This window comes from Trichoderma aggressivum (assembly GCF_033847375.1).
Source record: "Trichoderma aggressivum f. europaeum strain CBS 100526 chromosome Unknown scaffold_066, whole genome shotgun sequence".
NCBI classification, from domain to species: Eukaryota; Fungi; Ascomycota; class Sordariomycetes; order Hypocreales; family Hypocreaceae; genus Trichoderma; species Trichoderma aggressivum.
Window position 1 is genome coordinate 1 of NW_026946432.1, and position 25,308 is coordinate 25,308.

The 25,308-nt window shown below is 46.7% G+C and overlaps 13 protein-coding genes across 13 annotated transcripts; 8 read left to right on the plus strand and 5 right to left on the minus strand.

The window, feature by feature from the left end:
* Nucleotides 1–1,198: 1,198 nt before the first annotated feature.
* Triagg1_10127 (uncharacterized protein) lies at nt 1,199–2,693 on the plus strand (the record flags this gene model as incomplete). The annotated part of the gene is made up of 5 exons (XM_062894165.1): nt 1,199–1,244; nt 1,297–1,640; nt 1,696–1,882; nt 1,938–2,184; nt 2,246–2,693. The coding sequence occupies 5 exons, from the start codon at nt 1,199–1,201 to the stop codon at nt 2,691–2,693; spliced, it is 1,272 nt and encodes a 423-aa protein (XP_062750867.1).
* Nucleotides 2,694–3,168: 475 nt separating this feature from the next.
* Triagg1_10128 (CAZyme family GT1) lies at nt 3,169–4,798 on the plus strand (the record flags this gene model as incomplete). Its single annotated transcript, XM_062894166.1, has 3 exons — nt 3,169–3,728; nt 3,796–4,425; nt 4,480–4,798. The coding sequence occupies 3 exons, from the start codon at nt 3,169–3,171 to the stop codon at nt 4,796–4,798; spliced, it is 1,509 nt and encodes a 502-aa protein (XP_062750868.1).
* A 531-nt stretch (nt 4,799–5,329) lies between these two features.
* Nucleotides 5,330–7,345, minus strand: Triagg1_10129 (uncharacterized protein; the record flags this gene model as incomplete). The annotated part of the gene is made up of 9 exons (XM_062894167.1): nt 5,330–5,498; nt 5,558–5,721; nt 5,778–5,924; nt 5,976–6,260; nt 6,320–6,395; nt 6,450–6,515; nt 6,569–6,839; nt 6,894–7,019; nt 7,081–7,345. The coding sequence occupies 9 exons, from the start codon at nt 7,343–7,345 to the stop codon at nt 5,330–5,332; spliced, it is 1,569 nt and encodes a 522-aa protein (XP_062750869.1).
* A 494-nt stretch (nt 7,346–7,839) lies between these two features.
* Triagg1_10130 (uncharacterized protein) lies at nt 7,840–8,442 on the plus strand (the record flags this gene model as incomplete). Its single annotated transcript, XM_062894168.1, has 4 exons — nt 7,840–7,893; nt 7,939–8,052; nt 8,106–8,169; nt 8,225–8,442. 4 exons carry the CDS (start codon nt 7,840–7,842, stop codon nt 8,440–8,442), a joined length of 450 nt encoding a protein of 149 aa, XP_062750870.1.
* A 255-nt stretch (nt 8,443–8,697) lies between these two features.
* Triagg1_10131 (uncharacterized protein) lies at nt 8,698–10,280 on the minus strand (the record flags this gene model as incomplete). The annotated part of the gene is made up of 3 exons (XM_062894169.1): nt 8,698–9,042; nt 9,100–10,182; nt 10,236–10,280. 3 exons carry the CDS (start codon nt 10,278–10,280, stop codon nt 8,698–8,700), a joined length of 1,473 nt encoding a protein of 490 aa, XP_062750871.1.
* A 569-nt stretch (nt 10,281–10,849) lies between these two features.
* Nucleotides 10,850–12,393, plus strand: Triagg1_10132 (uncharacterized protein; the record flags this gene model as incomplete). Its single annotated transcript, XM_062894170.1, has 5 exons — nt 10,850–10,865; nt 10,917–11,380; nt 11,431–11,505; nt 11,559–12,169; nt 12,222–12,393. The coding sequence occupies 5 exons, from the start codon at nt 10,850–10,852 to the stop codon at nt 12,391–12,393; spliced, it is 1,338 nt and encodes a 445-aa protein (XP_062750872.1).
* A 258-nt stretch (nt 12,394–12,651) lies between these two features.
* Nucleotides 12,652–14,192, minus strand: Triagg1_10133 (uncharacterized protein; the record flags this gene model as incomplete). Its single annotated transcript, XM_062894171.1, has 2 exons — nt 12,652–13,779; nt 13,848–14,192. The coding sequence occupies 2 exons, from the start codon at nt 14,190–14,192 to the stop codon at nt 12,652–12,654; spliced, it is 1,473 nt and encodes a 490-aa protein (XP_062750873.1).
* Nucleotides 14,193–14,594: 402 nt separating this feature from the next.
* Nucleotides 14,595–15,356, plus strand: Triagg1_10134 (uncharacterized protein; the record flags this gene model as incomplete). Its single annotated transcript, XM_062894172.1, has 1 exon — nt 14,595–15,356. One exon carries the CDS (start codon nt 14,595–14,597, stop codon nt 15,354–15,356), a length of 762 nt encoding a protein of 253 aa, XP_062750874.1.
* A 345-nt stretch (nt 15,357–15,701) lies between these two features.
* Nucleotides 15,702–17,111, minus strand: Triagg1_10135 (uncharacterized protein; the record flags this gene model as incomplete). Its single annotated transcript, XM_062894173.1, has 5 exons — nt 15,702–16,025; nt 16,077–16,228; nt 16,281–16,382; nt 16,438–16,756; nt 16,818–17,111. The coding sequence occupies 5 exons, from the start codon at nt 17,109–17,111 to the stop codon at nt 15,702–15,704; spliced, it is 1,191 nt and encodes a 396-aa protein (XP_062750875.1).
* A 337-nt stretch (nt 17,112–17,448) lies between these two features.
* Triagg1_10136 (uncharacterized protein) lies at nt 17,449–19,310 on the plus strand (the record flags this gene model as incomplete). Its single annotated transcript, XM_062894174.1, has 5 exons — nt 17,449–17,736; nt 17,792–17,923; nt 17,985–18,144; nt 18,200–18,826; nt 18,889–19,310. 5 exons carry the CDS (start codon nt 17,449–17,451, stop codon nt 19,308–19,310), a joined length of 1,629 nt encoding a protein of 542 aa, XP_062750876.1.
* A 773-nt stretch (nt 19,311–20,083) lies between these two features.
* Nucleotides 20,084–21,569, plus strand: Triagg1_10137 (uncharacterized protein; the record flags this gene model as incomplete). Its single annotated transcript, XM_062894176.1, has 8 exons — nt 20,084–20,268; nt 20,318–20,444; nt 20,499–20,517; nt 20,581–20,735; nt 20,798–20,976; nt 21,036–21,125; nt 21,180–21,213; nt 21,276–21,569. 8 exons carry the CDS (start codon nt 20,084–20,086, stop codon nt 21,567–21,569), a joined length of 1,083 nt encoding a protein of 360 aa, XP_062750877.1.
* Nucleotides 21,570–22,004: 435 nt separating this feature from the next.
* Triagg1_10138 (uncharacterized protein) lies at nt 22,005–23,318 on the minus strand (the record flags this gene model as incomplete). Its single annotated transcript, XM_062894177.1, has 4 exons — nt 22,005–22,146; nt 22,230–22,658; nt 22,721–22,833; nt 22,893–23,318. The coding sequence occupies 4 exons, from the start codon at nt 23,316–23,318 to the stop codon at nt 22,005–22,007; spliced, it is 1,110 nt and encodes a 369-aa protein (XP_062750878.1).
* An 812-nt stretch (nt 23,319–24,130) lies between these two features.
* On the plus strand, nt 24,131–25,210 carry Triagg1_10139 (uncharacterized protein; the record flags this gene model as incomplete). Its single annotated transcript, XM_062894178.1, has 2 exons — nt 24,131–24,265; nt 24,329–25,210. The coding sequence occupies 2 exons, from the start codon at nt 24,131–24,133 to the stop codon at nt 25,208–25,210; spliced, it is 1,017 nt and encodes a 338-aa protein (XP_062750879.1).
* Nucleotides 25,211–25,308: the final 98 nt, after the last annotated feature.

Below are 25,308 nucleotides of genomic sequence, written 5' to 3' on the forward strand. Positions count from 1 at the left end.
CGTTTTGTCTGATAGCTAGTCAAACGGGTGGGAGTTTTTGGTGGTTAGGCACCCAAAAGGTGGGGTACCTGTAGATGTAGGAGGGAAGCTTGCTTCAAGCAGCAGTAATATGATCACATAATCATTTAAAGAGATATAAAATCAAAAAATCAGCAAGGGCTACAATCATGTATTATATGGCTATACTTACAGCAGTTAGAACCTTACTTCTCCCACAGCTGTAATATATTATATATTTCCATCGTTATCTTCTCACCTCCCCCGTAATGACCCAAGCGGTCGGCTTATCAGTCAACCCGCCGGGCTTTCTGTAATTTCCAATACCTACTCCAATACCAATTAATTTGACAGGCGTTGATTCTGAACCCTCTTTTTTCAAACTGGGATTCAAAGCCGCTGCTTATAAGCACTCTTCTTTGCGGATCTGAACTTTTGCCTTCTTTCGGAATGTGTAAGATGTATATACATCCACTGTTCAAGTCTGGGCCGATAAGAGTTGAGGAAATGGCCAGGAGAGGAGAAAAGCATTTTCGGGATTTTTATACAAGAAGGGTGGGATAGCGTTTGGCGGGCGATTTTGTACAATCTTGCCAAGTGTTGCTAGCCGTACGGGAATTTTTATTCGCCGCAAAATATCCCGATCAAGTCGATTTCCTCGCTATTCCTGTATTCGACAATTTCAGAGCTGTAAGCATTGACCCGAATTTCAACCGAAAATTTGCCCTTTTCGGAAAGTTGCGAGCAGGGCGGCCAAGGTTTCGATTCTCCCTCTTTTGATTTGCTAGTCCCGTCAGCTCGCCGGCAAATCCTTGTTGTAGGAATTAACGCATATAGAAATAATTTCTTCTACTAATGAACTTTCCGTAAACGGGGTCCATCACTCGCTGTACATTGTGTGTGTGATCAAAGCCTACTCGGCATAGTACCGCCCTTGTAGTGTTGATAACATCATAAATAAGCCCCTGGTGAGAAGGGAGACCTTGTTAAAGTAAATCCTTCCTTGTTAGGCAAACAAGTACAGAGGTACTTTCTCTTATAGGTGCAATCCGCCCCTCCAGTGAGCTGCTATAACCGAATACCTTGACAATCATCCATTCCTTGTTGATAAGGACCTCTGTTTCCTAGAGTCTGAATGTATAGCTCTTTGTCAAGTTCTATCGATCTCTCCTTCATTCATCTCTTCGCAAAACATAATAAAATGATTATAACGGAGACTCCCAAGCCCAAGGTGGCTTTCATCACAGGTAGGAGATGCTGTGGGTTTGGTCTGAGCTCGCGTTGGCTAACTGGGTGTAGGAATTACTGGTCAAGATGGCTCGTACCTGACAGAGATCCTGTTGGAGAAGGGCTATGAAGTCCATGGCCTTGTCCGGCCATCTTCTCAGAGACGGCAAGCCCTGAATCACCCGTTACGCAACGGAGTGACGCTTCACTTTGGAGACATGACGGACTCGGGAACACTACTTCAAATCTTGGGCAGCATTAACGTTGACGAAGTCTATCACCTCGCTGCCCAGTCTCATGTCGGTGTCTCATTCGAGACTCCGCTGCTAACATGTGATATCAACGCTTTGGGATCACTTCGATTGCTCGAAGCGTTGAGAATCCTCGGCCTTCAGAAGAAAGTCAGGTTTTACAGCGTAAGGAATATCGCATTTCGGGGTGGCAGAAACACTGAGTCTGACTTGTATACAGGCGGTTACCTCGGAGCTGTTCGGAAATGATGCCCCGGCGCCGCAGACGGAGGCTACACCATTTCATCCAGTCTCTCCATACGCGATATCTAAGCAATTCCAGTTCAGCATTACCGCTAATTTCCGAGAGGCATACGGGTTTCATGCGTCGAATGGTATCCTCTTTAACCACGAGTCTCCACGACGTGGTCAGTGAATTCTTCAACTCTCCCATAAGACACCCCTTTGCTAATTATTCATCAGGTACGACCTTTGTTACACGCAAAATTACTTCGCAAGTGGCATTGATTGCCTGCGGGAAGTCAGAAGGCTTCGAGCTTGGCAACCTCAGTGCTACAAGAGACTGGGGTCACGCCAGAGACTACATGGAAGGAGTCCATCTGATACTGCAACAGCCAAAGGGCGAAGACTACATTTTAGCTACTGGCCAAGCATGCAGCGTGAGGCAATTCGTCGAAGCCGCGTTCAGCGTCATCGGCACCAAGATTGAGTAAGTCTACATCATGTCCTCTACAAGACAATGGAGCGAAAGCTAAGCAACCTCGGTGCAGGTGGTCTGGAACAGGCATATCCGAAGTCGGCATCGAGTCAGCCACTGGCAAAGTCCGCGTTAGGGTGAACCCCAAGTTCTATCGACCTGTCGAGAACCACGACCTTTTGGGCTCCGCTGCCAAGGCGAAAAAGGTGCTCGGATGGGAGCCAAAATACACGCTTGACAGTCTCGTGGAAGAGATGGTTCTTTCAGACATTGAGCTTGTCAAGAACGGCAAGATCTTTTCAAACACAAACCTAGATTGGCTTGTGGATGAATCAACCAACACTGCGGATTCTGAGAATACCAATGGCAATGGAGTTCACCATCGCCGTGGATCAAAGCACGCAGTGGACTCTGGAAAGATTAATGGCAATGGAGTTCATAATGGCCATAACGGACTAGACTATGGTGACAAAGGGAACGCTTTGACTAGCGGAGCTAAAAGACTAAAAGCCACAGCTTGAGTGTTGCTCCCTGTCTTAGTTGGTAGCTCTTCCAGACGACCGGGGGCTTGTGAGGTTACACTACAACATCTATAGATGATACAAGGGGTTTTTTTTATTTGGGATTGTAAAATCACCAACTGCCAATTGCTTTTATAAATTAGTTACATAGCCGCATAGTACTTATTTTTCAACGAGGCCAAATATGTTATACACCACTGAATCCGTCTATGCTGTGCCTACATAAAATCTGCTTTGATTAGTTGTTTTCTTACTACCAGTAGTTGGCTTTCGGCAACTTCCAAATTGGGTATTTGCGATCAGCAAGTCTTACTCGTTTGTTCAGGGGATTGCATCAACTAGGATCACCCTTGCAGCATCTTGTTCTCGCACACCGTCAGACATGATAAATAGCTATTCCCCATTCTTACCACCCACACACCCTAGACAGCCTAGACAATTCGCCCACCAAAAGTTCTAGCGGCAAGAATAAACCATGTCAGAGCGTCCGGCAGTTCTTTTCTTCGCAATCAGCGACTTTGGCTACGTCAACGTCGTGTTAGCCACGACTTACGAGCTGCTCCGTCAGAATCAAGTTGACGTCCACATTGCATCTTTTCCGCCTTTGCAACCACGGCTTGACAGTCTGATTCAAAAGGTGAAGGATGAGAACCCATCACAGCCAATCTCGCCCTTGAAGTTCCATAACCTCGCGTCGTTCCCCGGGTTTGGAACCTGGGTAGCTCAGAATAAAGATAGAAAAAAGGCAGATGTGCCTCACCCAGCCGGTCGCTATGGAGCGAAACAAGTAGAGCTGTTGACGCTCAAGGCCCTGGCCATCATGGAGCCTGAGCAGTATATCTCGTTATTCAACTGGTCTACCGACTTGACCAAGCAGTTGAATCCTGCTTTGGTAGTTGTGGACCCTATTCTTGTTCCTGTGCACGACATGGCTCGGACTATGAAGAAGAAATATGCCGTGCTGCATCCTTGGAGTTTGGCTGATGGTTTGATTCCGCAACAACCTTGGTTCGCTGCATATTGGAAATATCCCGCGTAAGTTGACACTCTGTTCTTCCTGTAGTCTCCTCTTCCCGAGCCCAAAACTGACTTGGTATTTTAGATTTTCGACGGGTTTCACATATCCTGTCCCTTGGAGTGAAATCCCAGAAAACCTGTATTGCTACTGGGTATCCAAGAAATGTCTCTCTCACCCAAAAGTCCAAGCCCTCAATCAAGCAAGAAAGGCCCACGGCATTCAAGGTGACTTGGGGAGCTTTACGCCATGGGACAAAGATGTACCACAGATCTGTCCCACTCTCCCCGAAGCAGATCTTCCTATGAATATCCCCCCAAACGTTCTCAACGTTGGACCAATCCTCGTTGCCGCGCCACCCATTGAATCAAGCGATCCGGAGCTCTTGAGTTGGCTCCAAAAAAGGCCAACCGTCCTCGTATCGCTTGGTACACACTTTGAAGCATACGCAGAAACAGTGAGAGAACAAGCCGTTGCGTTGCGCATTCTTCTTGATGCACGACCTGATGTCCAGGTGCTATGGAAACTCAAAGCAGAAGCCGCATCTGAGACCGTCGGCAAAGAGAGCTTGGATACGATTCTTGGAAAAGAGCTGAAAGATGGAAGGGTAAGGATCGAAAACTGGCTCAAGGCCGACCCGGTGGCGATCCTAAGAAGCGGTCATATCGTGTGTGCTGTGCATCACGGAGGAGCCAATTCTTATTTCGAGGCAACCTGGTATGCATTTCCCCTCTCATCATTGAAAATAACACGAAACTAACTTACTTCAAGGGCTGGTGTTCCGCAGATTGTGCTCGCAATGTGGTACGATACATTTGACTACGCGACGCGCGTTGAATACCTAGGCATCGGTGTCTATGGAAACCGGGAAAAGGGCCGTACTCGCGTAGCCGATCCGGAACATTATGTAGCTCCCAATCTAATCGACGGTGAAGAATTTGGTGCGGCGCTTTTGAAGACTGTTGGGAAAAACAAAGGCGATGCTGATGCCATGAGAGCAAGGGCTGCGAAGCTGGGGGAGGTGTGTCGGAAAAGCGGTGGCAGAGTTGAAGCTGCAAAGATTATTACCGATTTTTGCTTTGAAGACTGAGCGTTGAGCGAGATGTTGACAAGAAGCATCAACGGTATGAGGACATATAGAGGAACTGTAGCCATACGAATTAATAGTAGACTAAGCCATGGTGTGCAACGCCTATGGACGCTATCAATAGAATTTCTTTCATTTTTGATTATGAAAACACAAGAAACGTTACACGCGACCTGGATGACACTCAACCTTGACCTGCACCTGACTAAATTAGATGATGATAGCGTTCATCCGGCGGAGCGTGCAATTGGCGGTCCGTTACAGAGAGTACTAATATAGTGATCAACATTCCCATACCTCCAACCGCCGCACTGATGACAGAATCAAGGAAAGCCCAGGAGCAGAGTGTGGGAATAGTAACAAGAAGAGTGAAGTCGGGATTTAGTCTCTCCATTGATTTATATCATTGCATAGAAAATTATTTACGAAAATATTTTCAGACTATCTAGGTTTAATTTCTCAATCACTTTCGGATACTATCAAATTTTAAGTGCACCAGATATCTGATATATCACATGTACATATACCCTACATCTAGTTTACAACAGCATTAAGGCCCCGTGACCCGTACTTCGCAACTCCAAATTCGTTGTCTACTACAGGGTAGACATCTGACTCGTCAGTCTCGCCCAACTCAAGCTGATAGCTCTTATTCGGCCGAAACAGTGTGCCCAGGATGAGATACATCTGAGCCCACGCAACACTAACATGTCTCGGTCAGTACTTTGATCTAGCAGTTCAGTCGGCCTAGAAATTACTCACTGCATTCCAATGCAATTTCTAGAACCTCCGAGGAATGGATTGAGATTTCTCTCCATGCGAGGATCCGGATTCTTGGTCAACCATCGATCTGGGTTGAAAGTCTCGGGCTCTGGAAAAATATCTGGATCCATGTGCATAGTGTACGGAGACAGACTGACGGGGGTCTTTTGAAGAGGTTAGTTCATGAGGCTCTCTAAAGGGATTATAAAAGAATACTTACGCCTTTCGGAATGACATAATCCCCGTATACGAGGTCAAGGTCCGTTGAGATGCGGGATTTTCGCCGGAACAGACGCAGCAGTCGAAGGCCTTCCTTGATACATGCGTCCAGATACTCTACTTGTTCCACCTTGATCCAGTTGGGGACCTAGCCATGGTTAGCCTCCTTTTGATTGTCTTTTGTTCGTCCATGTCTTACCTCTTCATCAAAATTGGCCATGACGTCCTTCAGAGCATTGCGGAGACGCGCCTCAATCTTGGAGTCTGCCAGAATGTAATACGCAACAAAGATGAGAGTCGCAGCAGTAGGGTAAGTTCCAGCACCGAGGAAGGATACAGCCTCAGCATTTAACCGAGCGGTTTCTTTTTGTGAATCGGGAATATCACTTCGAAGTAGGTGGTGAAACATGGAGTCGCCTTCATATCCACCCTTGGGCTCCGTCACTATTTCGGTTCTGACACGTGCAATACGCTTCTCTCCCAGCTTCAAAAAGGTCAACACGAATTACATGGGAGAAAAAATTAGAGGGTTGCCTTGCTTACCAATTGCAAAACTTTGAAGCCGGCAGACTGGGGAACAAGAGTTTGAACAAGCCAATTGGGCAATATTTGTGTTATTCTATTCAAGTTAGCGAACTCATCGATTCTTCAACATTCCACGCCTGTTACTTACTCGCCAACCTGGGGAAAGTGACGCAGAACGGGAATAATGCGCGCAGCTCCTCGGATCATATCGTACCTAAAGCGAATCAGTTGATGATGAATTTATCTGAACCCATTCGATCGACGTACCATTCTGGTGTAAAATCTTCACCTTCCAGAAGCGCTGGACTTTCACCACAGGCGATTTGTCCGACAATGTCTCCAGTAAAAGCAGTGAATACACAATCGAGGCGAACGCGCTTCCCGGTGCCCTTCAACGCCGCCATTTTTCGATCCAGAGTCCTGATTTCTTCATGAATGATGTGCTGGAGGCGAACAATGTTCTGTCGGCCCATGAATTTGTCTAGAGGTTTTCTACGCATCTGATGCATGTCGTGTGTTGGCGTTGAGCCAATAGAATCTAGTTCCGTTAGTTGAGCAATTCAATAAACGTTACAACTGTAGTTTCTCCTACCATCTTGGCCAAGTCCACGGGGGGGAATGATATCGGTTCGGTGTTTTGCAGCGGCCACAAAGACGCTCTGGAAGAAGTCGGCATCGTTGACGTGTATCTCGTTTGGAGCGACTCGCACAATTGGGCCTAAACAATGGTTACAAAGTGTTCAAAATTTAAGCTCAATTTTCTTTCAATGCATTCTCACCATATTCCTTGTGTATTTTTGCCAACCGCTCAGGGAAATCATGGTGAAAAAGGTCAATTATCGTCTCATACCATGTTGTCGCTGCCAACAGCTTTGGGCCTGGGAATCTGGCGAGAGGATGGAACCAGAGACGGTAGACAACAAGAACAAAAGCATAGACTGAGAATAGAGCAGAAATGCCACCCCCAACGTACCAGTAGTTGATACTGTTCGAGCCCAGCTGTCGTAGGCCTTGAAGCCCATCAAGCAGTGAGACTAAAGCCATCCTTCGGTTTTGCAATCAATGCGATGCTACTTTGCGACACAGCAGCAATGCAGGAACTGCAAGGTCTTGTAAGCGAGTGTCAGCTCTAAAGTTGTTTAGCGGAACTCTGCATTTGTGCGTCCCCCTGGAACGATGCGTTAAGCCTCGTCATTGGAACTCACTTGTTCTGGAAGTTCCGAGTTCCCCATGAATCCGACACCGAATTGAAAAGCCCGGCTTACCAAGGCCAAGGTAGACCACTGTCAGACGTTGTGGCTCCCATCCCCGAAAGGCCCTGAACATCTGCAAGGATGATGCGCCATACCAAATTTAGCACATTCCGATCTGATCTACTGCAGCCCGTAGTTGGCTCGGCCCTTCCGAATTGCCTTGCGCTACCAAGGTTTCAATCGTTGTAGATGGAGCCTGGTTATATCATGGACCTCGCCTAGGATGCTGCAATTGGGCCGCAACTGGACAGCAAACGAGCATTCCCGGGTACACTGTAATTGAAAATGGCCGCCACAACTATTCAGACAGCAGAACAAGCCGAGAACTTTCTCGCCAAGGTGGGTACTCTCAATTATGATTGTGGTCTCAGCTAACAGGAGCAGGTTTTCGAAATCCTTGATTCGTACGACTACGAGCGCTTTAGTGAGATTTTCGCCACGAACTTGGAGTATCAAGGGGGGCTGCAGACCACTTCGGGGCTTGATGATTTTATCACAGTAGGCTATTAGTAAAAGTCCAGAGCTAGAAAAAAAAAATACTGACTGAAAAGGATTTGAAAAACTCGGTAGCGAAAATGCCGGGGATGAAAACATCTCATACCAGATTCAAGAACGGTACGTGTGCCCGGCATTATTACTATTTATTCATTGCCACGGCTAACATGCGTAGAAATCACCAATGCAGGCACCATCTACAGCTTGGGACACTCAACAGCGATATTCCCAACGCACCCTGACAATCCAGTGACAATTCCAATGATTGGCGTCTTCACTTTGGTTTCAGAGGGGCCTGAGAGTGGCAAAATTCAAGACATGAAGATTTACAAGGATCGCTTGCCGTTCCTCGCCTTGCAGCAACAACTGCCGGGCATGAAGAAGAATGCTTAGAGACTATTTACAGGAGAATAGACATGACGCATTCTATATACAATTCACTTTATCTGTTCCATAGTATACAAGGGGTGTAACGAAGCTCATCCAACAAGTAAATAAGAGTAACTATTGCCATTAGTTTGTTCCTCTTATATTGCGATGCTAGAACTTGGCAAAATGGCCTGCTGCCTTATAAACGCTGCGAATTTTGATCACTCCCTTGATAAAGCAAAATGTAAACATCTGGATAATCTGCCAGTTGAAATACAATCACCTAGCTTTTGAATCCAGAGACCCTCGCTCTAGCAATTGTAAATGCACATAACTCTTCATCCAGACATGCCAAGCTTTGGACTGCTCAAACGCCTTACCCCCATCGCCGTCAATGGTCCAGTCAAACTGCCACAAAAGCTTAGCCAGCGTCACTCTCATCTCCATCCACGCAAGACCTCTCCCAATGCACACATTGACGCCCAAGATGAACGGCTGCACCGCATCTAGCTTGTCGTCTTTGAACTTGGCATCGTCTAGCCAGCGCTCGGGGTGGTATTCGTTGGGCAGTCGAAAATAGGACGAGGATCGATTGGCGGCGAACTGAGACACGTAGATTGCAGTCTGTGAGAGTTTTAGCCAGCGTGTTCTGCTCAAATGGGAATTTGACAGAAAGCTTACGTTTTTGGGGATATACTGTCCTGCAATATCCAACCCATCCACTACAACCTTTCTCGCCAGCCCGTTTGGCTCTGCTGGAGTCATTCGCAAAGCTTCACTGATGATGGCTTTGAGATACGGAAGCTTCCTGAGTGCATCATCGTTAATCTCGTCAACTGATGAGAACGTGGATCGGATCTCTGAGGCTGCTTTCCGGAAACACTCTGGATTCTTGGCCAGGTAATAACTTGTCGCCGTCAACGCAAAGCCCGTAGTTTCGCTCCCCGCAATCACAATTGCCGTCAAGTTTCCATCCAACTCGGCTTGATTCAACGGATTACCCGCCGCAACAAGATTCGAAAAGATGCTTGACTTGTTTGAGTCAGACTTCAGGTTGTTCTCACACTTGGAACGGACGAGAGTGGTAAAGAGACCCTCGACTCCCGAAAGCTTGACGAGAAAGTCTTTGAGGCCCTTCCACCATGCTATAAACACGATGAAAGAGGACAAGGAAACGAGGTCCATCGATAATGCCAGACAGGGGTGGCTTTCATTTTTGGAGACGCATTCAAAAGACTCCCCCCAAGTGACGTCGGTAACCATATCAAAGGTGAGCCACTGGAACCATTTGGTAACGTTGGTTCCCCCGCTGCCCTTTTTGACATTCGACGCAAGTTTCGCAATCATTCTATCAACGTTCTCATGGATTGTGGCTTCATATTCTTTCGTTGCCTTTTCAGAGAAGCAAGGATTGAGAATCTTGCGATATTTCGCGTGATCAGTTGGACTGTACGTCAGCAGGTCAAACTTGGATCCGTGTGGTGTCAATGATGGGAACGACGTTGGGTCGCGCTCGATTTGCCTGCATCTCTTGAGACTGTAAATGTCTTTCCAAGCAGCTTGGTCGATGAATGAGATTTCAGAAGGCCCAATTCGCACTACCGGGCCGTATTTCTCGTGTAACTTCAGGACTTCGCGGTGCATGTATCCGGAGAACCAGTATTTGTACCAAGGGAGCCAAGATACGGCGCCCAGGGATGACCCTGGGATTTTGCGCAGAGGACTGAAGATTACATTGTAAATTGCCGTCACAACCCAGTAAGCCTACAAGTGGTGAGTTTCTGGGGCTTCGTTCAACGCGAGCAGGGTAAGCTTACAACTAACAAACTCGCTCCAGCAAGAATTTGAGGCGTGCTAGGCATACTCAGCTCTGGCCAAGAGAAGGAAATCATACTGGTGTCTAACAAGTCGCCTCGCGTCTCATCGGTGATGAATTTCGAAACAAAGTAAAGTGAAGTGACGTTTGGCCATCTCAATTCCCAGTGATCGCCAAACAAAAATCAATCTGGTTCAAAAGATTGCCTCATTTGTTGGCCATAAGCGTGCCGGCTTTTCCTGAAAGAGTCGTTCCGAGCTAATAAGCGACCGGCCCCGAGACCTGCCGTCACGTCTCTGGTTTTCTGGTCAGACGAGTTGAAGACTCGAATTTATTGTTATGTGAATAATTTGAAACTCTTGAGAGCTTGCGTTATTGTTGTCAACTTGACGCATCCTCACAATGCAAGATTCATCAGTCACACGTCCGTCAGAAAGACTGGTGGGCTCTTTTGCAGCCCTATACATCATTTATCTTTTCTGTCTTGTGATATACCGCTTGTATTTTAGCCCGTTGGCTAAATTCCCAGGCCCGAAACTGGCTGCCATTTCGAAATGGTACGAATTCTATTATGATGTTATTCTGAGAGGCCAATTTACCTTTCAGATTCAGCGTATGCATAAGAAATATGGTAAGTGTGTCTCCGGAAACTCTCGATTAGCCTCCTAACCCGACTTGAAAGGGCCAATCGTGCGTATAAACCCATTCGAGCTGCACATTGAGGATAGCAGCTACTGGGATGAGCTGTACACCAGCAACAAAGAATACGAGCGATATGCATGGATGTCGGGTAGATTCGGTGCCAATACCACGACATCGTCTACCGTCAAGAGTGATTTGCACTCGATTCGGCGAGCGCCGCTCAATCCCATGTTTTCCAAGAGAAGCATTACCAAATTCGAGCCCATTGTACATGAAAAGGTTGAGCTCCTGAGCAAGGGTATAGCTCGCTATGATGTGAGTGGCAGCGTTCTATCTCTCAATAGCGCTTTCAATGCATTTGCCGGCGATGTCATCGCATCGTATTGTTTTGGCTTCTCGTACAATCAATTGGAGTCTGCAGACTTCCACGACAACTTCCACCCGGCCTATGAGGCGGTGCGCAAATTGGCGCATTTCTCTTTGCAGTTCCCGATGGTGTACATTGTAAGAGTAAACGGCGTAAATTTGGACGGCGTTTTACTGATGGTAGATAGGTTCTGGGACTGTGCCCGAGAAGCCTACTGAAACTCTTGACACCCAATATTTACAAGATGTTTGTGTTGCAAAAGGTACGCTATTCCTGGGGAGAGTTTTCTTAGGTTGTCATTTATATACTGAACAGCAGTGCCAGGATCTCCAGGGAAAGATTAAAAACATCATCGACGGCCACGAAAAGAATCGAGTCGATTCTGGGCATCCAACCATCTTTAACGAGCTGCTTCAAAGCAACCTACCACCGCAAGAGAAGACAGTACGCCGCTTAGGCTCCGAAGCGCAGCAGATGATTGGAGCCGGGGTAGAAACTGTAGCATGGGCGTTGACTACAACCGTCTTTCACCTTTTGAATAACCCTTCCAAGTTACAAAAGCTGCGAAACGAACTCGACAAAGCTATTCCAGATCCTGCGGTGCTACCAAACTCGTTGGTCTTGGAAAAACTCCCTTACCTTGCCGCATGCGCCAAAGAAGGCGTGAGGCTTTCTACCGGCGTGTCCGTTCGTCTCCCTCGCGTCTCACCGAAGAAGCCAATGAAATACCGAAACTGGGTCATTCCTCCCGGTACACCTGTTTCCATGACGACACTTGACGTTCTTCGTGATGAAGAAATATTTACAGACTCTACTTCCTTCATTCCGGAAAGATGGCTTGATAACCCCAAAACTAGCCGTGGTGATAGCCTGAGTCGCTACTATGTTCCCTTTGGCAAAGGCCCTCGAATGTGCATTGGAATCAAGTCAGTAGAACCTCCTGATGTGTGTGGCTCGTTAGCTGACAAAGTGTTGTAGCTTGGCATATGTTGAGCTTCATCTGGCTCTTGCAATGCTATTCCGACGGTTCAAATTTGAGCTTTACGAAACTGACATTTCCGATGTTGAGATTGCACATGATTTCTTTGTCCCACAGCCAAAGTTAAGTACAAAAGGCATGCGAGTCAAGGTCAAATTTGCCGACTCATAAGAAAGATGGAAAGATGCGAAGATGTCTCCAAGGCTGTCTAGCCGTGTGTATTGCTTTTAGTGGTGTCTTCAGAATTTCGTGCCTTACTCTGATGGAACTGAATGGTTGGTTGGGAAATTAGACTAATGGTATATATATACACAGTGTATTATTACCTATATTATCCGTCTTGATACGCTCTAGACTATGGATAGTAGTGTTCATCTGCATTACTCTGTTCTATTATTGTATAAATTGTGGCATGATATCATGAGGCTTCTAGATACTAAAGAAGAAGTCGGGGTGCTTGTTGCCAATTTCGTCAACGCTCAGGGCTCGCAATTCAGCGGCTTTTTCAGAACTTTGCTCTTGTCTCTTCTTCGCATTCATCCAGTTGAAATACAACATCGTAATCACCGTGAGTAAAGCCCCGACAAGGACGACTGAAAGTGCGACCTTTTCTCCTCGATGATACAATGGCGGGTCAATAAACCCTTGCTGGCCTCCCAGGGCGACGAGCTGGGATATGATATTCGTCATGGCTATAGCGCTTCCTCTGAACGTGTAGCCAACATTCGCACTCGCCATCCACGCAAAACATATAGTTGCAGGCGCAGAGGAAGCAGCCGTGATGAGACAGGTGGCCACCAATCGTCCGGTAAGGTTGGTTGTGGTGAGGAGCACAATGTAGCCAGCAGCAGTGACAAGACAGCAGCCGAGAATCCAGAATGCTCGATGTCTAGACCAGTCGGACAGCCGGCAAAGAACAAGATTGGCCACAAAGGACGCTGCGTACGGAATGACGCTCATCAGCTGCGCTCTCGTCCCCTCATAGCCGAGACCCTGCATGATGGCGGGCAGAAAGTTGGCTGTTGTAGTAGAGCACAATAACATGGAGGCTTGTGTGAAGGCGATGAGCCAGAACTGCGGCTGTATCAAGACTTGCAAGATCAGCTTGGGTACGATCTTGTTCACGCCGGTGTTGTGAGCGGCGGCCGCTCGTTGTACCAGCAACGCCTTCTCCTTTTCGCTGAAACCCCGACGAATCGAGTTTGGTGTTGGAGGGAGTAAGAAGAATATCACGAGTGACCAAACTGCCGGCAGGATGCCCTCAACTAGGAAAATCCACCGCCATGCGCTCCAGCCATTGCGGCCATTGAGATCCCTTTGAATGGCGTAGGCAATCAAGCCACTGAAGCCTCCTGCGAGGGCATTGGTGGCGTTGAGAACGGCGGCACGAGTTGCAAGCTCTTCGTTTTTATACCAGAAAGACAGATAGAAGATGGCGCCCTGGATCATAGCCTCGGAGATTGCTATGAATACTCGACAGACGGTGAGCGCGGCATAGGTTTTGGAGTAAGATGCGCCGATGGTAAGGAGGCCCCATGCTAGGAGAGCGCCCGCGAACTAAGAACATTATGGAATATTAACACATGATCTCGGAGTATGAATGTGTGCGTGTAGTGTTGACATACCTGTCGCTGAGGGCCGAGTTTCCTCAATAGAAGAGTAGCAGGAAGCTGGCCGACTACAGAGCCAACCAAGAACAAGCTGTTCGTGTCGGCAAACATCTTGGGCGTTATGGCGAGGTCTTGGGCCAGCCCTGCACTGTAGGCGTTGCCTATGTTTGACTGCCCCAAGACCGCCAGTAAGAAGATTGACGAAAGGAGAGGCATGATGGAGAGATCGAGTTTCCATTTCAGTTTCCTCTCGCTCACTCCCACGGGAATGGTATTCTCAGTCGAGGAACCGCTCTCCAGGTAGTAATTAGAGGCATCGACGCGTACCGACGCCTCGAGTTCTTTTTCGCCGGCCGACATTTTGGGTGATGATTGTAAACAATATCGTGTAAACAATATCGGTGCCAATGTCACGTACCAGGGGAAGCAAGAAAAGGTAGGATCGCCACCCAAAAATCTGGTTCATGAATAAATACGGAAAACACATCAGCAGCCGGCGTTGCCATATTGGGCGTTGCCGTTGCCAGCAGCCGGTGCTTAACAGGGGAAATCTCAATTTTAATTCGGCCACCTTTCTTACAGTAAGCACAAAAGGATTATTACTTCTTCATCACAAGCTTGGTTTGGTCTCACGCTAGTAAGTAATACCAAGGACTTACGCGCTTGCTCATACATTTATTCGTATTGTTGACCAGTCTTTTGAAAAATCTCCCAGGCCAGTCTTTCAATTTCATCATTTTATCAACGACGAGATTCGCAACTATGGCAACCGACCTTGTTGAATTTAAAGATGTGTCCTGTTATGCCATCAGCAAGGATGAAGCACAATTCATTTACAAAGAAATATTCGAAGACCACTGCTACAAAATTTCAAATCTCCCAGACGCGCCTTTCATCATTGATGTGGGGGCAAATATCGGCCTATTTTGTCTTTATATGAAGCAAAAATTCCCCACGTCAACAATCCTCGCGTTTGAGCCTGCCCCGGAAACCTACGATGTCCTAGTCCGCAATCTAGAATTAAATAAAACTACAGACGTCGAGGTTTTCAAATTCGGGTTGGCTTCAAAGGCGAGCACGGAGAAGCTGACCTACTTCCCAAATCTTCCCGGCAACTCGACTCTCTTTGCCGATGAGAAAATGCAGCTGTACGAAGAAGCCGTCAAGAAACGTGGCCGAGAGGCTGCAGATGCTCGTTTCGGTGGCGCTCAGGAGGTTGACGTGAAGCTGCAACGGCTGTCACACTTCTTGAATAATCGTCCCGGCCTCGACAGAATCGACTTGCTCAAGGTGGATGTTGAAGGAGCAGAGCTTGAAGTCATACGTGGACTGGATGATGTTCACTGGAATATGATACAGAATGTTGTTCTGGAGACGTGGGAGAAGTCTGGCGTTCGTTCTGAAATTGAGCAGTTGCTCGAGTCAAAGGGATTCACTCTTACCCGCGAGGCAGCAGAATGGGCTCCTACGCAGTTTTACATGATTACTGCTCATCGTGCTGATAGCAATGGGACCAAGGCATAGCTCGCGTCTTGAATTAGGGCATTTCTCGGGCAGGCCGTGGCTGCATGTACATGAGCAATTATCAAAACACTTCTCTAGTTAGTTGAATGGATATTTAGACGTAGATACTTTGCGCAATATGAATTTATGTTCAAGATGCAGTTAGCTACGCGGGACTACTACTACAGTATACGTTAGGTGACCATTTAGCCAAATACAACAACAGAAATAGAACAATTGCGGCTAAATTTGATACGGATTCATGCAATAGATGAACTTGAAATTGATAAACCTTGCTCGCTCTAGAAATAGTGCCTCTAAATAGATAAACCCTCGGTCCCAATGCATATAGATATATACAGACTCTTATACTTTCAGCATGCCAAGTAATGTACGAAGCGGCTTGTTCTGAATGCCAGTTACTTCTTCAATGCTGTCAACTTCGAAATCAATCTCCTGGCCTATCTTTCGCAGAGCAGTGACAGTGTAGTCCAAGCTTCCAGCCGCCTTGAGGATATCAAGCACCAGATGCTTCTGCGACAGAGACATGCCGTTGGCGATATGGCGTTGCGCAAGGATGTGTCGTAGAATACTATTCTCTTTCTCTGTGGTGTTTTCCAAGGCATGAATGAGAGCCAAACTGAACTTGCCTTCGTCCAAATCATCGCAGAATCCCTTTTGGTCCGTGTACTATCATGGTTTAGTATCTGAATAGCAAGCAACAAAGATACTTGCACTTACCTCTCCAGATGTCAAGTTCATGTAGTCGTCACGGATCTGGAAATATCTTCCGAGGAGGATGATCAAGTGGTTGAGGTCCGGAGTAATCGGTGGAGTTGTTTGCGTTTTAGCAGCCATCAGTCGAACAAGCATATTGAATAGCGCCCCCGTCTCTATAGAAAGCGTCAGTTTCCAGGGCACTGAAGCCAAAATCGGCGCACGTACTGTAGTCAACCATGCTGATATACTCTTCTGTAGTCGGAAGCTTTGTATTAAATGTCCAGAAAAGGTCGTGGCCCTGGCCGATGTAAAGCTTGTCCATTTCCTCTGCTCTGCTGTGAGTGCTTGTTCGATTACTGGGCGTTAAGCACAGGATACTTACCGCTAAATATCTCGAGGCATTCTGAGCTCCCCAGTTTCAAAACCTCCATTATTGCTTTATTGATTTGATATCCAGCCGAGTTGATTGCTTGTGGGATTCCAAAGACCAGATGCGTTGACGGTCGCCCTCGACGAGAGGTTGATCCATCCTCTACATCATCCAGAATAAGAGATGCATTGTGTAGCAGGCTAATGATATGTCTGATCTGAAGCAAATCCTCTTCGTTGACTTGAAGCCAGATATTGATGGCAAGTGCGGCCTTGTCACGTATCTTCTTCCCCGGCATTGATTCGACGTAAAGAGCTGGGGCGCTGATTACCTAGATTGCAATTATATGAGTTTTGAGTGCGATAAAGTCAACAATGATATCAATAGCTTACCGTCGTGGACAGGGCAGGAAGGGTCCGAGAATATACTGAATCAATTGAGTAATCTCTGATTGTACTTGAGTCATTCAAGTACTGTGTCATGTTATCCTCCTCATGATTATGAACTTCCATCTTTTCGACGCTATTGCTTGTTACACTGCTGTCAACAGTCTGCACGGTCTCGTCGCTCAAACTTGTCCCCGAGTCACTCGCAGTTTTGTGGTTGCTGTCAACAAGCTCATCGGGCTGGTAGTATCCAGCCTCATTGCGAGGTGCCATGTAAGTGGGGCTGTAGGCAAGGGTCATTTTTAGTATTGGCAAGTAGAAGCGCAACTTTACTGCATGCTGAATGATGATACAAGTCAAATTATCTATTATCGATGTTGTTATATTCAATAGCATCTTGCATGTGAGCTTACAAAGAGTCCGACGGTTTAGTTCGGGGCTTCTGGAAGCGGCAGCCCCGGGGGCAGCTTATCTACCTCAGGGTGAGATTCAAATCCGACATACGGCCAGTGCTGAATTTCCCGAATTATCCTTCACCTATTTAGTGACTTCCATAATTACTGCCTCCTGGCCATGACTTCTTCTTGCTTCGCTCTCCCAGTGTATGAGTGAGCGCTGACTGCCATTAGTAACCAGGATGGGGGGCCGTAATGAATCATTCCTCGGCGAAATCGCCATCGCCAAACACCTGGAACCCCTTTTCAATTCACCAATTGCTGACATCATCTCTACCCTGACCATTTGGCAGGGTGTCGTTTTATTCCTCTGTCTTTTCTGGGGCTACTCGTCGCTCCAAGTACATCGCCGGATCAAGGTCCCCGGCGCTCCCGTCCATGGCTACTTCTCATGGTTTGAGCCTACATGGTTGTTGCAGTTGAGATATGCCAAAGATGCACACAAAATCATTGCTAGTGGATACGAAAAGGTTCGTCATTATCAGACCGCGTTTCGAGAGAAAACGCTCACTCTTTGCTTTGTAGTACAATACGAAGAACAAGCCATTTGTGCTACGTCGTCAAGACCTCGATGTTACTGTTCTTCCGACCAAGTACATTGAAGAGCTACGAACGATCCCAAATGCCAAGCTTAGCCGAGGAAAGGCGAATTTTATGGTATGTCATGGAGACAACGGCTGGTGCTTCTCATTCACATTTGGCTTACATTGATCTGTAGGAGTGGGGTGACCAGTGGGCTATGAATACTCTATGGAGTCATTCAGAGATCCCCATCAAAGCCATCTCGGAAAATCGTGGTGGTCAACAAGGCAGATATCTCGAGGTAATGAGAAAGGAGTTTGAATATGCTCTTGAAATGGAAATGCCAAAAGTGCCTGGTACGGCAGCCCTACATGAATCTCTTGCTTCAACCCATTCGCTGACGTGAATCAGACTGGACCGAGATTGACATTCAACCCGTCATTCAAAAGATTTTGGGGCGCATTGTGGGCAAAATGATTGTTGGCGATCCCGCGTGCCGCTCGCCAGAATGGCTAGATCTGGCTGAACACTTTACCGAAGACTTTGTAGGAGCCTCCATTATCATGAGGCTCTTGCCAAGGTGGATGCATCCTATTTTCACAAATCTAATCCCCCAGAGATGGAGGCTCCGGAAGCGTCTTTATGAAACCAGAAACATCACCGGTCCATGTGTTGCCAGACACGAGGAAGCAAAGCGACGAAAAGCTCAAGGACTCGAGGTCGAAGAAGAAGACAACATGATCGCCTGGATGCTGGACAACGCGCCCGATAAGCAATACGTCCTGGATAACTTGCCAATTCTCATTCTGGTGATTCTCGTGCCTGCAGCACACACCACGGCCATGGCTATTTCTAACCTTCTCTTCCATCTGTGCGAGCATCCTGAGTGGGATGAAATACTATTGAAGGAGATTGTCGATGTGAACAAGGAGTTTGGCGCCATCGGTGAGCAGCTTCCTGTTAAGGACTGGGTCCCTAAGCTTGAGCTTCTGGACAGCTTCTTCAATGAGAGCCAGAGATTGAGTCAGCCGCTATCAAGTAAGTCCAAGGCATCCTCAGTTGCAGATAAATCGTCGACAAGACCACTAACACCTTGTCAGTCACGCCTAATCGGTACGCGTTGGAAAGTGTTACATTCAAAGACGGCCTTCATATCCCCAAAGGAACGCTGCTTGGTTGGGTCAGCATCCACAATCAGGTCAATCCCGAGATCGCTGCCAATCCCGAGAAGTTCGATGGAATGAGGAGCTACCAGAAGCGACGCTCTTCACCGGAAGAGGCGAACAAGCATTTGGCTGGACAGCCCAGCCTGGAGAACCTCAGTTTTGGATACGGTAGCCAGGCTTGCCCAGGCAGAGTGATTGCTGTCAGTATGCTCAAGATGATTGTGTCAAGGCTGCTCCGGGACTACGAATTCAAATTCGGTGAAGGCCAGGCTAAACCAAGCAATATCCACTTGCTTGAGTTTATCATTCCTGACCCCAAGGCAAAGGTTACGATAAGGAAGAGAAGAACGGTGTAGACCCAGCCGTTGTACAGCAGGAGTACGAGGGAGCATCTAGATGGTGGTAAGATTGGTAAAGTATATATCATCGATAGCTAGAGATCAGTAATGTAACATCACCTACATTTAGTCACAAATCCAACTTAGCGCTTTAATAATAGTTGATGAAAATACTTTCAAATTGCAAGTTATTGTACTTGATCAAATCTCGATTACAGAATCTTGATGGAATCTTGTAAAAACTGTCTACATGTACTGATGATTAGGGTAGGCGCTAAGCGGCATTGTTATCCCTCTAAATATTCAACATTTTTTGGGCTTGGTTTCAATGCGAGCAGAAATCCCCATCAAGACGATTTTGATTTTAGCAAAAAAAAAATATTAACCGCACATCTTTGGATGGTCATTACGCGTTTGTGATTGACATCTGAAGTTTATTGAAGTGGGCATCAGGCGGCCAAATAGCAACCGGTCACAAAATGTTATCTGTCCAACCTTTCACTACTCAAGATTACTTTACTGAGGAGCCACTTGGATACAAACAACAGGGATAGCTGCAGAAGCTAATGTTATCAGTCTCCGTTTTCCAGAATTACCCACAACGCTTATTTTGCTGGATCGGCCGCCGTGTTGCGAGCATGGCTAAATCAGGAAGTCCCGAACCCGCAGATAAATGTGAGATGGCTGCTGACTGTGCTTTGGAATATAATGTTGCTATTTCTCAAGGCCAATTCAACTATATGTTTCATTTCAAACTCAGAATTGGTACGATATTGCTTTAAAAAATAATCATGTCACTCTACGGGCTCGTTTCTTTTGCTTATAACTCACTTGGTCTTGGAAATGGAGGCCCACAGCCGTCCAAGGCAAGGTCGATTTATGTTCCCGATCTTTTTGCCGGTATATTGTCGGGAGAGCCCGAGAGAAACCCGTATGAGGAAGAAGTCAGCGCTAAGTCTGAAGCATGGACGAAAGAGTCAGTGATACCCATATTGTCTACCGCACTAATGCTGACTTTGGGAAAGATTGGTCAAGATGGACGCGCGAACAGCCAAGATATTGACAAAGGCAAACTTCGCATACTTGATAAGTTTGTCTGCACCAAAGGCAGACGAGGAGGCTTTTCGCATGGCGGTGGATTGGTGCATTTGGGTGAGCGAAATGAAACTCTGTGAACCTCGGCGGCAACTGACAAAGAAGTGATAGGCGTTTGTGTTTGATGACCGTAAGTTCCATCTTAACAATAAGTGAATAAAAGACACTGGATATCATTACTCATGAAATGTAGAGTTCGACGAAGGGGCCATGAAAGACAAGACTATTGAGGCCGCCAAGGAGATGATTGACATGTTGGCAATCATGGATGACACACATCCTCCAGTCGACCCAAAGAAGCATCCGCTACAATATATGTTTCAAACCACTTGGCATCGGTTACAAGAGGTGAGCGGTATTCGTTTCTCAATTTATTTAGCATAATGTCGAGGCTAACTATTGCATGAAAGAGAAACCCTTCACAAGGTCTCCAGCAGCGATGGAAGTATACTCACAAAAGGTGCCTATATGCTATTCTCAAGCAAGTTGATGTCACGCAAAGAAACCTCTTAGTCGCTATCGACCTTGATGAATACATAGAAACAAGAAGGCACTCCATAGGCAGTTATTGTTTATTTTCCGTCGTGGAGTAAGTGTTTCAGGTTCCTAGTAATTTCATCGTTGAGTTCTAACCAAAAGTCTGATTAGGTGGGCACATGGAATCAGGGCACCGCAGGAAGCGATGCAACACCCGTCTGTACTTACGTGCGAACGCGCCGCCGCCGACCTCACATGGCTGTATGTATCTAATCCAACTTCTCACATGCCATCACTAACCTCATTAACCTGCAGTGTCAATGATGTCCTGTCATACAAGAAAGATCTGGTGAGTTTTGCTCTCAATAGCAAACAAAACTCTCGGCATTTCACTAACAGACGAGTAAACAGGCTTTCGGTGTTGAGCATAACTTGATCTGTCTGTTGATGAAACAGGGCCACACCGAGCAAGAAGCCATGAATAAGACTGGTGAGCTCATGGAAAACTGCCAGAGAGATTGGGACGACGCCATTGCAACCCTACCGTCCTGGGGCGAAGAGGTGGATAAAGAGGTGCAAAGATATATCGACGCCTGTGGCCATGTTGCTCGGGCCAATATGCTTTGGAGCTTTAAGAGCGGTCGATACTTGAATGCGGCCGAAGGGAAAAAGGTGCGCGAAACGCGTATCATGGACCTTAATTAGACTAGGGATAGATATTGGGCTCTTGTGTATTTAGAATGGGTTTTATAATAGCATTCATTTCCAGGTTTCTTCACTTGATATCATAGTCCAATCTGTAAAACAACAAATCATGAAACGACGCCACTTCCGATAATACATGGATCCTTGGGACACGAAATTTACCTGCCTCAGCGGGACCACATTGGCTGTTTCTATTTCAGTAGGGTAGGAGTCACGGTCACGCATAGTACCATATATGATAATAGTAGTGTCTTCTATTTTTCGATCACGTTGGTGACTTAGACTAAACATAACTGATGTACAACAGCTATGAGCTACAGGTGACATCGAAACTGAATCTCTATTTCTGAACTGTGCTAGATCTGGTGGCACCACCTGACCGTCACTGTATTCAATAGAATACAGCTTGTCACTCACATATCACAATGATACAATTTAATCGTCTTCTAGACCCAGTGCTTGTCTCCTCGTGATTGCCTTGTCATCAAAAAACGGTTCCTCTGCGAGCGTTGTAACTCTGGTTCCATGTCTCTCTGCAGCATTCTCGTAGTCCCAACTTGCCGTATGAAGAGTACATCTAATACAAGTCAGAGGCGAAACAAGAGAAAGAGATGTACAATTCTCATCGTATTCGTCAGGAGGAAATCGCAGCAGGCTTACCTATTATCCCAAATTGCAGAGCTGCCGGCCGTCCATTTGAATCGGGCTTGAATATCGACATTATTTTCGTAAATGTCCCGCAAGTAGCCCAATATGAGGTCGCTTTCTTTCTTATCCAGTCCCTCGATGTGAGATACCCAGCCGTGGGCTATGTACAAGCTTTTCCATCCTGTCACAGGATGCACTCGGACAATGGGGTGAGCCCTTGTTACGGAATGAATCCGCCCAGAGCTCGGATTGTTGCGGTCAAAGTACTTTTCCTTTGAGACAAAAACCGCCTTCTTCCCATCCAGGAACTGACGGAAAGCCGGCGAGAGCTTGGAGTATGCGGCATAGCCACTCGCCCAAAGGAGGTCGCCTCCAACGTCTGGAACAGCGTCTTTGTGAAGGTGAGTGTAGCCTGGGGGGTGGCGCTCATGCACCATGTCACTAAGAAAACAAGATCAGACAACTGTAAGCGTTATAGAAGTGTCTAAAAATAATAATCTCACGTGTGGAATCCTTGAAACGGTTGACGATATGTGGCCTTGCGAATTGTCTTGGCAAAGTAATCCGTCCAGATGGTTGTTATGTTGGGATAACCCGGCACATAAGGCCCTTGTGGCTGTACATCTTCAAATCAGCAAAGTTGGAGTGTATCAGCAAGTCGTCATGAGTGCGTACAAAGAGCTCTCCCCAATACTCGCCCAACGCCATTTGCTCTTGGGGAGAGAGATTCTGGTCTCGGAAAAACACAACACCACGTTCGGCGACCAAGAGAGCCAGCTCATCCTTCTGCTTGTCGTTGAGGTCTTTGAGCTGCAGTCCCACGATTTCGGTTCCAATATGGGCGTTTATATGTTTGACTTCCTTGGCAGCACCTAAAAGCGCCTTCTTTTCGGGGTCGGCTCGTAAACCAGCATCATTATACGGATGCTTTTGATCTCCCTTGGCTTCGGCATCTTGGAGATACTCAAAGTCCGTTGGATTCATCGGATAGCCATTGCTAAGATCTATTCCCGCTGCCTCGAATCGCCGGCGAGTGGAAGCTGGGATAGGGACAGCTAGTTTAGCCGTCCCATTGCTGTCGTCTTTTGCCACTGAGCCCATTGTCGAAATTCACAATTGAATATGATTAGAATATGTCATGCACACTCACAGTGGCACCCAAATCGAATGAAGAAAGAATTAGACAGGTGCTGTATTCTCCTACTAAAGGAAACACCAATTTCAGCAATTCCAGATCCAAAGAAGTATTCACAGTCTTGTAGAAACTTGCTTCTCATATATTCCAGGCCATATCCCAGAAGCCGAAATCGTATCCGTCTGATTCCTTCGTCATTCCATCAATTGGCAACTAACCCAAAACATGGCTAGCTCTTACCGCGGCGTCTGCAATTTCCTTAACAGGCAAATCGTTTTATTCCCATCTTGGTAAATTGTGGTGTGTATTTATCCAAAGTTGGCCTTTGTTCCTTGGATTAGCAGACCTGAATCCAAGCTTATTCATCACTCAACAATGCCTACTGGTACTAAAGTGTTGGAAGCCCATTGTTTACGATTCCAAGGTTGTCTAATGAGTTAGGTTAGGCTGGCACGTATTCTCACTGCAGTACTCTAATATGGAGTAGACCTGGCGAGAGTAAGGCACAGACTATTACCTCCACATAACATTGCTGACATTCTACCCATGTAATAATAGCCCAGTGCAGCGGAACCCGTACTCCCACTGCTAGAAGAGGGAAAGGTACACTGTCCCCATCCGGGCCTACCTAATGCAGAAAAACTATTTTAACAAAAAACAAATTAAAAATAAAATAAAAATAATAACCCAAATTACATATTACGAACTGCCTATTTTTTGTTTTCGGGTTTGAGCTATTCAACCAGCCAACAGGTAGCATCACACTAAATCGATCAACATGGTGCAGTTCAACGGTCCTCATGGCAAGGTGACCGTCTCATACCTGCGTGAAGGGGGTTTGCATCCTCCGCAAGAACCCAGCAAAAGCTTTGAAGGCAAAACAGTCGTAATAACAGGATGTGCCAGTGGAATCGTATGTCTCTCTTTGTGGTACATAAAAATTCTTGACATGACATGCTAAGCTAGTCACGTCCAGGGTTATGAAGCCGCGTTGAAAATTGCAGCGTTGAAGCCAAAGAAATTAATTCTGGGAACCCGAACTGCTGCCAGAGGCGAGAATACAAAGAGCAGCATCTTGTCACAAGTGCAATCATTGGACAATGCTGTTATTGAAGTTATTCCTGTCGAGTACACTTCCTTTGAATCTGTCAATCGATTTGTTGATGCAATTAAGCGCACCACACAAACACTAGACTGTGTTCTTCTAAGTGCTGGCCTCGCATTGCCAACACGTGAAGTGACAGAGGATGGATGGCCCACAACCTTCAAAGTCAATGTGCTCTCTCCCTCTCTAATCGCCCTTGAGCTGTTACCACTCCTAAAAGCTACTCCAGGGAGCGTCTTGGAGTTTGTGAATTCGATAAGCTACTGCAATGTCACAAGTCAAGATGTCGCTCCGCTACTTGAAGACCCAAAGGCAAATGCACTGCAGTTTTTCAACGATGCTGAGCGGTGGACAACGCAAAAGGCATATTATGAGGCCAAACTAATGCTCATGTTTGTTCTTCAGGGACTCGTAGAGGACCTCGGAGGAAGCCAGGGCGTGCTCGGGAACCAACAAGGGCCGATTGTTTTGGCATGCTGTCCGGGACAGTGCAAAACGAATTTGTATAGAGAATTTACAATGGGCGTGAGAGTGTTCATGACTCTTTTCAACGCCATCATAGCAAGAACAGCCGAGCAGGGAAGCAGAACCCTGGTGACGGGGTTGCTGCAGAGCGAGGAGGCGAATGGAAAATTATGGGTGAATGACCGGTTCGATGACTGGTCGCCGGGGTTGACAGAGCAAGAATGGAATAATCTACAGGGGAGGGTATGGAGCGAGGTGAAGGAGGTTTTGAAGAAATATCGAGATTAGTTTGACGGTTGGAAAGATGTGTGTAGCCGAGGCTCGGCAGGGCTACTGGTAATTATCATCGCTGGAGGTTTTATAAAAGCACATACTCCCTCTTATGG